This window comes from Arachis hypogaea, chromosome 20 (assembly GCF_003086295.3).
Source record: "Arachis hypogaea cultivar Tifrunner chromosome 20, arahy.Tifrunner.gnm2.J5K5, whole genome shotgun sequence".
Taxonomy (NCBI): domain Eukaryota; kingdom Viridiplantae; phylum Streptophyta; class Magnoliopsida; order Fabales; family Fabaceae; genus Arachis; species Arachis hypogaea.
In genome coordinates this window covers 116,573,515-116,581,438 of record NC_092055.1, presented here as the reverse complement: position 1 = coordinate 116,581,438, position 7,924 = coordinate 116,573,515, and the positions used below count along the sequence as shown (strand labels likewise).

The window sequence follows — 7,924 nt, the reverse complement described above, 5'->3', positions numbered from 1 at the left end:
ATCTTTATTAAAGGTAAAAGTATACCAAACCAAGAAAAATGGGCATTGATTTCACGTAAGCCTGAACGAACCAACCTTGAGTTAGTTCTACAAAAGGATGAACATAGTGGAACGATTCGCGGGTACGGAATGTCAACAAACGCTGCAATAGTGCCTCGAGAGTCGAGAATGTCAACGATTTGTAAATGGCTGAGATTATGGCACATGGTGGAAATGTCACTCAGATCATATCACAACATTGGTAGCTATTGTTGTTATTGTCGGTAGGAAAACATTTCTTCTGTCATGTCAAAGTGTAACCATATTATCCGTATCTATCTTTTTTCTTTTTCTTTCCCTAATGATATGAATCCCATTTAGTTTAGCAGGCCAAAACCAAAACATATATATAGGGGAATTAACCCGTCTTTCTTGTCTTTAATTGTAATCATCATCTTATTCTTATTTATGGACCAATAACAAATCTTCTAGGAAATTTTCAACGACATGACCGACTCCATTAAGGCATATTGTCGGGAATGGACAACGACAACAGAAAGCCCTTAACAAAAAGAAAGAAACCTAAGACAAGTTACAGCCTACGGAAAGAAAGATACAAAGACAAAACTGTTTAAACATGATGACCGATAACCCCGTCACAATACGAAATTCACTAACAAGAATGGCATATATATGTACTTGTCAAACTTGCTCTCACATTGATATGCCACCAGAATAATTATCACAAATGAAGCCTCCATCCAATATTTTCATCTCATCTTGCTCCTGCATCACACCAACACCCACTGAATATGTCAGCATACTGGCAGTTAGTTATTCTTAGCCAAATTAATGAAATCCGTGGCACATTTTGATCTAACATTACAAATTAAGGGTATATTTAGTTAGGGGGTAAAAATGACTTGAAATTTGCATATATATGCTTTATAGGGAAACAAGAAGCAAAAGAAACAGAATATCACTAAGTCTCACGTAGGAAATACGAACCAAAAGCAAACTTCTATAGGGATCCTTCAATCTTCACTATAATGCATAGATGTTGTTACCTGTTTCATCATTGAACTGACCAAGTCTTCCAGGGAACCAACATTATTAGAGAAGTTACCCTGCTGAGACTTCTGCGGGTTCATGATATTCCCCTGATGCGGTTTCAATGAGGTCTCTTTCGCTAACTTTGTCATCGCATCGTGCTTCATTTGCAAGCTATCACCATAATTAAACTCCAAGTTTCTGTGTAAGGTTGAGTTTATTGTTGTGTGACCAACAGAACTCGAACCTGGGGCCACAGTGTTTATTGTGTTACAAACAGCATTTGAATGGTAGCTAGCATCTTCATTGCGATCATCCCAACCTTGAAATGGTGCATCACTATTGCTTACATGACCAGTTCTATTAGCTAAAATCACAGCTTGGGAGTGTGTATCTATCAACGAATTGTAGGACTGGTTAGGCAGCAAGGAGATGGATGAAGAAACACTCAGATTCCCTTCTTGCAAGGGTAATGAAGCCATGTTATCTGTAGCAGGTATTGCCGTCTGTCTAAAACTTTCGCTTGAAGGGTAAGAACCAGTCTGGATCCCAGATGATTGCACAGCACTAGACCAATTATCACTGTATCTACCTTGATCCAGCAAAGAGAACGGGAGTTCTGAATGTTGGGAAGGTACGGAAGAAGATAAGTTTTCGTATTCTAAAACCCCTTGTGTGTCTTGTGGCCGTGCTTCCAACATCAAGGCATTGCTTGAGCTACCAAGAAGCGGGGGATGCGCGCCGGATGCTACTCTTGATTGTGGATCCGGGAGTTTATTTGAGACAGGAAAATTTGTTTTAGCATCAATACCAGTGGTCAAGTTCTGAACAGGAATAACACCCTTATTGTGTTGCAATGGATCAAGCCCCATAGGCACCTGCATTCCATGAACACCATTCTGATTAACAGGAACAATGGATGACCGATACTTCAGCTGTTCAACAGTTGAGCTGTTTAGATTCTGTGATTGACCCAAGTGAAATGCTCCTGAAGAAGGGAATCCATGCACATTCAATCCAGCAGGAGTGTTCAATCTGGTAACCATCCCATTTGGCGGAAAGGACCTGAAAGCATTGTTAGGAAACTGTCCCGAGCCACTCAATGCTTGCAAATGTCCAACCCCACTCAGAGAACCCATTCTCAAGTAGGATGGATCTGCACTCCCTAGGGCCGCCACCATATTCGCCTGTTGGTTCGCTACACAGCTGATTCGTTTCAGATAAAGCCTATATTTCTACAGACAATGTGCAACCGGTAAATAGTATGCAAATGATGACAAGGTTCATGTTATATTAAACTATACCAAAAAAATAACAATAAAGGGCAACAGAAATTGCCTGGAGATGGCTCGCCACATTCTCCCGCGTCAGTTTTTCAACATTCATCAAATCAAGAATCTTCTTAGGTACAGCCTCTGCCAAGTAAACAACATTATTTCAGCAATGGGAAAATCATCATAATAATTCCCAACACGATAGTCATATCCTAATTGATGAAATGAGAATAAAATTATAGCTGAACAACATACTGTCAATGCCTAACTGATTAACAGCAGCAACAAACTTGCGGTGAAGCTCCACAGACCAAACAACACGAGGCTTCTTCTGGGCCGAAGGATCCTCATTGTCATGGCCATTATCTTGCTCCTCATCTTCTTCATCATCCTGATCCTTCCTTTTCTTATTCAGCTTCCCATTTTGTTCTGAATTTCCTGTTCCTGCTGAGCCTAGCACATTGCCGCCCTCCGAACTAGGCTTGTCGGAGTTCCTGGTTTTGTTCTTCTCCTTCGAATCAAACTTCTTTCTCCTAATCACATGCTGCCAAATGTTCTTGAGCTCTTCAATTCTCACAGGCTTTAGTAGATAATCACAAGCTCCATGAGAAATCCCCTTCATCACAAGCTTTGTATCACCATTTGCGGACAACACTATATTCAACAAACATTTCATACCCATCAAATGTTTGCCACACAATCACTCAAAAGCAATTGAAAATAACTTGAAACAGATTTTCAATTAAAGCTTGACCTCCTCATCTTAGTTTAATATTTGTCAAAAATTTAGAATGAAAAGGACTAACCCTGTTACACAATAAAACCAGAAAACCAAACCCTAATTATTGGCTTTTAATTTTGTAACTAATTGGATTGATAATCATATAAAATAGGGCAAGAATGAATTGGTGAAGATTGGCATTAAGACTAAGAAATCCCCACATACTTATGACAGGTAGGTCCATTTCCAGTCCCACAAGCTCAAGAAGCTTAAATCCATCCATGTCTGGCATGTGCACATCACTTATTACAAGGTCAAACTTGTTCTCTCTCAACAGCTTCAATGCCTTTATTGCTTGGCTAGTTGTGGTAACTGCAAGAACACCATCAACCACCCAATCTATCTGTTATTATTATGTGACAAAATCTAGTAGAACAAAGCAAGAATCAAAAGAAAAGAGAAGCTAACCATGATATTGACATCTTCTGAGAAGAGTTTCTAAAACCATTAGGCAAGTGGGGTCATCATCAACTGCAAGAACACGCATTCCTTTGGGGAACTGATCACTGCTATCATCAACACCATTCTCCATGGTCATGTTTTCTTCTTTCCTCTAACAAAACGAACCAGAGTTATCGATAAAGCTTCTTGCTTTTATGGATCTAGAACAAAATGGAGGAGAGGAGGGGAAACACTGGTCAAAAAGAATAAAAATTGGATTTTTATTGTTGAAGGAATAGGCATATAAGGAAAATAAGCGGGTGAGAACCAAAGACTAACAAAAAAAAGGAAACAAGTTAATAAAAAGGTTGGTGTCTTTTTGTGCATATATATGTGCCTGTGAATGTGTGTGAAGCTGTGGAATCAGAAAGTGAAAGAAACAGGTAACTATCTATGGAAAATTGGACTGTGTAACAATCATAGATAAATTCAAAATTTGATTATTATTATTATTATCATTAAGTATGATGAGAAGTTGATGAAAATGAAGATGAAGCTTCCATCCATCACTATGAAATTCATAAAATTTTATCAACTATCAAACAAGGAATCTAAATAATTAGTTACCTAATTTGTGCACATTAAACGTTATACTATATAATATTACCAAATATGATTCATATATTTATCTGGATTTAATTTCCTCAATTTACTCCTCAAATCTAATATTTCTCTTTTTTTCTCCTCAAATATTAATTACTAGCAGATGTTAAAACAGTTTAAATTATTATTATGAACAATATATAATGGTATTAGGCCCCATCTTCTTTCAACTTTGGCACAGGCATGTAGAAAGAATAGAGGGAAGTGGATGCTGATGATGATGCAAATATGCAATTCAAAGTTTGTGGTGCAGCCAAGGAATGAATGAGGCAAAAACCAGCGCGTGCTTGTCACGCGCTTAAACGTAAACTGGAAAAGTGGAGAACCGAATCCAATCAGAATATTTTCCCATTCGTTGGACACTGTTTGGATAGAAAATGACTTCTATAACTTGACTAACTTCTACTTACATTTGTTCTAATCTTTTATGTAAAATTATAGAAAGCAGAATAAATTCATTTTCTTACCTTTAAATGATTATTAGTATCATCACTTAAAATTGCATGTTAAATTGTTGAATTGATTTATTACTTTCCTCTTCTTTTTTTTTTTTTTAGTAAATTATCGTTTTTGTTCCAATGTTTGAGATAAGCCCTAAAATTGCCCCTAACGTCCTATTTAAGTCCCTAATATTTTAAAATTGACTCAATGTTGTCTTGCCGTTAGGATCCATTAACAGAATTGATGGCAGGACAAAATTGAGACGATTTTGAAACATTAGGGACTTAAATAGGACGAAAACGTTAGGAACAAAAACGATACATAAAAATAAATTTTAATTTAATTTTATCTTTCAATAATATTAATTTTTTACTTTACATAGTATTCAATTATTTTTTAATTACATATAAATAAATTACACTTAATCACATTACTTTCATTTTAAATAAATTTATTTTTTTTTATAATTTTAAAGAATTTTGATACATTAGAGACAAAAGGTATAATTTATATTTTATTGTATATATATATATATATATATATATATATATATATATATATATTTTTGCAAGTTTATATACTAGTCATTCTACAAACATTTCATGATAACTAAATTTAAGAGTAAAATTATTTAAAAAAATTAATTTATTTAAAATGAAAGTAATATGATTAAGTATAATTTACTTAGATGTGATTAAAAAATAATTGAATACTATGTATAGTAATGATATTATTGAAGGATAAAATTTAAATTTATTTCTATGTATCATTTTTATCTCCAACGTTTTCGTTCTATTTAAGTCTTTAACGTTTCAAAATCGTCTCAATTCTGTTAACGGATCCCTAACGGCAGAACAACATCAAGTCAGTTTTGAAACGTTAGAGACTTACATAAGACGATTGAAATGTTAAAAATAACTTTAGAACTTATCCCAAACATTAGGGACAAAAACAATACTTTACTCTTTTTATTTATTTATTTATTTTTTTAATTTTTTTATATTTTAAAATTTGACATGATAATGATTAATTCGTCTTGGACCTAATTCGCGATATTTACTTAAATGAACAAGTTAACAAAAACTAGTCCAAATTAATTTTTTTTTTCCATTCTAAAAGCTAAAAGAATGTCCTTGTAATTAAAATTTTGAAAGTTAGTACTAATATATAAGATCCTGTCATAAACAGTGACCAGATTAGGATCAACACTCAATAGGGTCGACAAATGTTTTTTCATTTTTTCTTCTTTGAAGTTGATATAGTATTTTTTTTTTTTTACACGACTTGTATTTTGGTCAAAGTTACAAACCTTCAGGAAATGCTAAAACCGAACATAGCTTTCTTTCAAAATCGTTGTTAATTATAAATGGAGTTGTGAATGACCTTTTTATCTATTTATAATTAATAATTTATTCACGTGAAAAACACTTGTCTGCCTGCGCCTACATATATCATAGACATAGACAACAACATCATCTTTTAAAGAGGGGAGGGTTTGGTGGAATTAGAGAGATAGATTATAATAGATAATGACTTATCAAATAATAATGATGATAATCTCATTAGTGAAAATAATAATAAATAATAAACAACGCTTCTTAATACTGTCTAAACGAGTCATCTTTTAGTTGAATGCCGACTCCACTATGATGTTTGATTTTATTTTATTTTTTTCTTTGTCCCTTGAAGTGCATAGAAAGGTACTTTAGCATGTGGTTTTGAGATACGATTTCAAAACCTATATGAATGATAGATAGATACCAAAAAACATATTTAATTTAGTAATGGGCCAAAATAATAATATATAACATGTAAACACAATTAGAAGTAAAGTTATGCTGGATCATTAGAAGATTAATTCATAAAATTATCTATCCTGCTTGATTGAAGACAACTATATATAAAATCGTTATTATTAGTATGTTTTTTAATTAATTAATAGACGTAGAAGGGGGGACATTATAAGAAATAGCAGATCGTATAACTAAAGATAACGACAACCTTAATGAGCTGGCCATAAGAAATTGCTTAAGCCTTTTTAATTAACCAGAGTCTCCACTATCCATTAATTAACATCTTAATTATGTACACCATTACTACGGTCTTTTTCATCGAAACCATTTATCAGATAAACTGCTATAGCAATAACAAACCAATCATAGATTATTTTTACTTAGATAATGGAAAATTTCATCATCAGCTAGATATAAAGTTGTCATTTTATTTTTATTTTTTACTATATTTCCACCTAACCTTGGAGCAGAGATCTTACAAATATATGTTAGTTAATAAGGTTATGATTAAAAATTATATTCCTAGGTAGCTGGAAGTAGCAAAACATATTGAAGAATCACACGACAAGAAGAATAGTGACACATAGAGAAGATGATTGAAAAGAAAGTTGTTGCTTAATACCTTGGAGTTGGCTCATGAAATCACATGTTCAAAGATCCTACGTATCATGAAGCCTCCATACACTACTCCCTATTGGCTATTGGGATTATATAAATTATTATGATTATTCAAAGATGCATCATTGGCTACACAAATAGTATTATTAAAAATAAATAACCTGATTTAATAACCATATCTCAAAGATTCATACATCCTTCGGATTCCTTGCTTTTCCAAAGCACATGACTTCCTCAGTTCCTCCCTTTGCCTTTAATTTCTCTCTAGTTTTTTAAAATTTAATTATTCATTGTTTATGGGCCTTGTTAATTGAAGACAGGACAGTGCAAATGAGTTAATGGCCTTGTCAAATAAAAAAAAAGGGTTTACTGAATGGCCCTTTCTATTCTACGGTTTTGTAGTCATAGACTCATAGGCTTCATAGCCAATACTTTCAGGGACGGTTTTCTTTTTTCTAACGTTAGTTGGGTTTTATTTTATTTTTTCTGACGATGTAAATAGATCTCTTTCTTTCGTGAATAGGACTCATTAAATCCAAAAATGCCAAATTACAAATATTTGGGGTGCATCTTCTATCTACACAACATTTGGATTGGTAAATAAGAATTGAGTCAATTCACTACTCCTCTTCACATGAAAAAAGTCACTGATCTTGGCTACTATTAAACAATCAAAGAGAATGACCAAAAAAAAAAAAAAATCAAAGATAAAAGTTCCCAAAATAACTACTATAACTTCTCTGTAACTTGAGACTTTCTATGGCTTTCACATTATGACTTTCTAGAATAATTAAAAAAAAAAATAAAAGTTCCCAAAATAACTACTATAACTTTTCTGTGACTTGAGACTTTCTATGGCTTTCACATTATGACTTTCTAGGATAATTAAAAAAAAAAAACATTCTTTGTCCTTTTGGAGGCCCATTAAGCAAGCTAAGGGTTCA

At 33.3% G+C, this 7,924-nt stretch overlaps 1 protein-coding gene across 2 annotated transcripts; it reads right to left on the bottom strand.

Annotated features, from left to right (window-relative positions):
• Nucleotides 1–407: 407 nt before the first annotated feature.
• LOC112782759 (two-component response regulator ARR14) lies at nucleotides 408–4,489 on the bottom strand. Of its 2 annotated transcripts, none has more exons than XM_025825322.3 (6): nucleotides 3,493–4,489; nucleotides 3,250–3,396; nucleotides 2,559–2,957; nucleotides 2,368–2,444; nucleotides 988–2,264; nucleotides 408–765 (listed from the first exon to the last, which is right to left on the bottom strand). In XM_025825322.3, the coding sequence occupies exons 1-5, from the start codon at nucleotides 3,620–3,622 to the stop codon at nucleotides 1,014–1,016; spliced, it is 2,004 nt and encodes a 667-aa protein (XP_025681107.1). In that variant the 5' UTR covers nucleotides 3,623–4,489; the 3' UTR covers nucleotides 408–765; nucleotides 988–1,013. The 2 variants fall into 2 exon arrangements, with proteins under 2 accessions (XP_025681107.1, XP_025681106.1); XM_025825321.3 differs by having other exon boundaries at nucleotides 1,047–2,264.
• Between the last annotated feature and the right edge of the window lie 3,435 nt (nucleotides 4,490–7,924).